General features: G+C 28.1%; 1 protein-coding gene across 1 annotated transcript; it reads right to left on the bottom strand.

The window, feature by feature from the left end:
- Nucleotides 1–1,486: 1,486 nt before the first annotated feature.
- On the bottom strand, nucleotides 1,487–2,389 carry LOC136086789 (uncharacterized). The gene has a single exon (XM_065809278.1). It carries the CDS (start codon nucleotides 2,387–2,389, stop codon nucleotides 1,487–1,489), a length of 903 nt encoding a protein of 300 aa, XP_065665350.1.
- Nucleotides 2,390–2,441: the final 52 nt, after the last annotated feature.

Genomic DNA, 2,441 nt, shown 5'->3' on the forward strand with positions numbered 1-2,441 from the left:
AATAAATACTTACTCATATGGTAGTTTGCAGTTGCATAAGTTAGAGCTTCGTTTAACATTGTGTATCTCACATAAATTATCTTTCCACATTTCCAGATTGTATTCGTTATTTTTGCAATTAATGACAGCGCATGTTTTTGATCTCTTAAACTTTGTATATGGCATAGGTTCAGTATTTTCATTGTTTTCCATGATAAACCTTAACTGTTAAAACAATTATTATTTTGACTTTTACTTTGCTTTTATCACTTTAGGCATTTAACAAAATATATATATCATTGGTTCAGTGCTATCTCTTGGTAAATCTGCAATGAAATTGCTGCTAAAATAACCTTTTGTTTACATTTTTACTTCCATTTCTGCGCGCGCATAAACCTTTTCTCGGAACTGTGAAAAGTTAGAATTTATCGCGTCTCGATGACACCAAGTTTCTGTCAGACAGATAATACTAAACTTGTTACTTATATTATTTAACATCAATTTTAAATTTTCAAAGTTTTTTTTTTATGCTTCTGATATTTATATCTAATAATGAAAAATAAGATGATGAAGAATTAAGAACATGTATAACATCGTTTACATGTATTACATTGTAATAAGTCGTATCTACTGAAATTTCGTTAAAAAAGTTCATGTTTTTATTATCGTCATTAATTCGGTTTAGTTATAAATTATCTTTTTTATTATAAATCTATTATTATTATTTTTTATTATCTATATATTTATATTATTTATTTATTTATATATTTATAATATTATCTATATATTTTTATTATTTATTATTATCTAGTTTATTATAAATTATCTAATACTGCAGTGGGGAAAATAGACTTAGCCTTACCATGTTCTAATCCAATATTTTGTAAATCTGTTTGGAAATTTGTGCGGTGCATATTTGGTATCCACACAAATTATTGTTACAAACAACAACATTCTAGATTATTACAGGGTCGTCCACAGTTATTTTCGTCGCGTCCATTATTATTTTCGTCGCGTCCATAATTATTTTCGTCACGTCCATAATTATTTTCGTCGCGTCCACAGTTATTTTCGCCGCGTCCATAATTATTTTCGTCACGTTTAAAATTATTTGATATTATAAAAGATTTTTTTATTGCTTAGAAAATGAAACAAATCTATCAGTTTAATTTAAAAAGTGTTATAGGTTTAGATTCACTCAAAACACGTTTTTAGATAAAATATACGTATACTATTTTAATAAAAATTTTACAGTTTGAATGTGAAAAAATAAAAATAAGTAAATAAAGATATAAATACAAAGATGTAAATGCAAAGATGTAAATAAAGATATAAGATAGTCAATAAATTTCATTTAAATGAATTCATTCCGTTGGATTCCTCTTACTACCCATTCACGCATATGTGTATAAAATCCTTGTAGTGATTCATTACGAGATGTTAAAAGAATATTTGATATTTCCATTTCCATATCCCCCGTTGTTGCTGGTCTTGGACTAATTCTATTTTATCTATTTTTTATTACCCCAAAAAGCTCTTCAATAGGATTAAGTTGCGGACTATAGGGTGGGAGAAAGTGAACAACACACATTCCATTTTGAATTGCAGAAGTTACAACAGCTGAATGATGAAATCGAGCATTATCCATAATGATAATATACCTTCGATAATTTAGAGCTGGAATCAATGAATTTTTAATCCATTCTTTCGTATTGACAACATCAAAAGATCCTACTTTCATTTGAAATGATATAATACCTTCTACGGAAATAGCACATATAAGGCTTATATTTCTTCCCCTTTGTGTTGGTACAGTGATATAAGGTGTACTCTCACTTAATGCATATCCATGATGTCTTGATTGATGAAGGTTAAAACCGGTCTCATCAATAAAAATTATATCATTATCATTAATAGAAGAAACTTGAGTACAATATAGAAATCTCTGTTCTATAACCATCGCTGAGTTTCTTGCAGCCACAATTGGTTTTAATCTCTTTCTAGTATAACACATATTTTTTAATTCTCTCTTTATAGTTGTTGTGGAGCATTTATTTTCTTCGGATATTAATTCACCCATATCTATCGCTGTAAGGGAATTATTTGCCGATACAAACAGTTCAATTTCTCTTCTACGGTCAGTATTAATCTTCGCAACAGGTCCACGTTTTTTTGGTTTAGCATCGGGATTATTTGAAAGTTTCATTACCCAATTTTGGACTGTTCTTAAAGAAAGCCCAGTAGCTTGTGAAATATCAACGTTTTTTTCTTTATTAGCTACCATCCTCTTTATTGTTTCAATGCTTTCAATAGTTGCTTTCTTATAAGAAGCACGACCATTAATTTGCCTCTCTAACTCAACTATTTCATTAAAAATTGATTCTTGATTATATGTATTTGAATCCGTCATAACTTGTTATTTTTATTCTTTAAAATATTTAAACTTTATTCTACTTTAGAAC

Source organism: Hydra vulgaris, chromosome 11 (genome assembly GCF_038396675.1).
Source record: "Hydra vulgaris chromosome 11, alternate assembly HydraT2T_AEP".
NCBI lineage: Eukaryota > Metazoa > Cnidaria > Hydrozoa > Anthoathecata > Hydridae > Hydra > Hydra vulgaris.

Excerpts from the sequence above, each read along its gene's own strand:
- LOC136086789 (XM_065809278.1), bottom strand. The coding sequence starts at position 2,389 with ATGACGGATTCAAATACATATAATCAAGAATCAATTTTTAATGAAATA.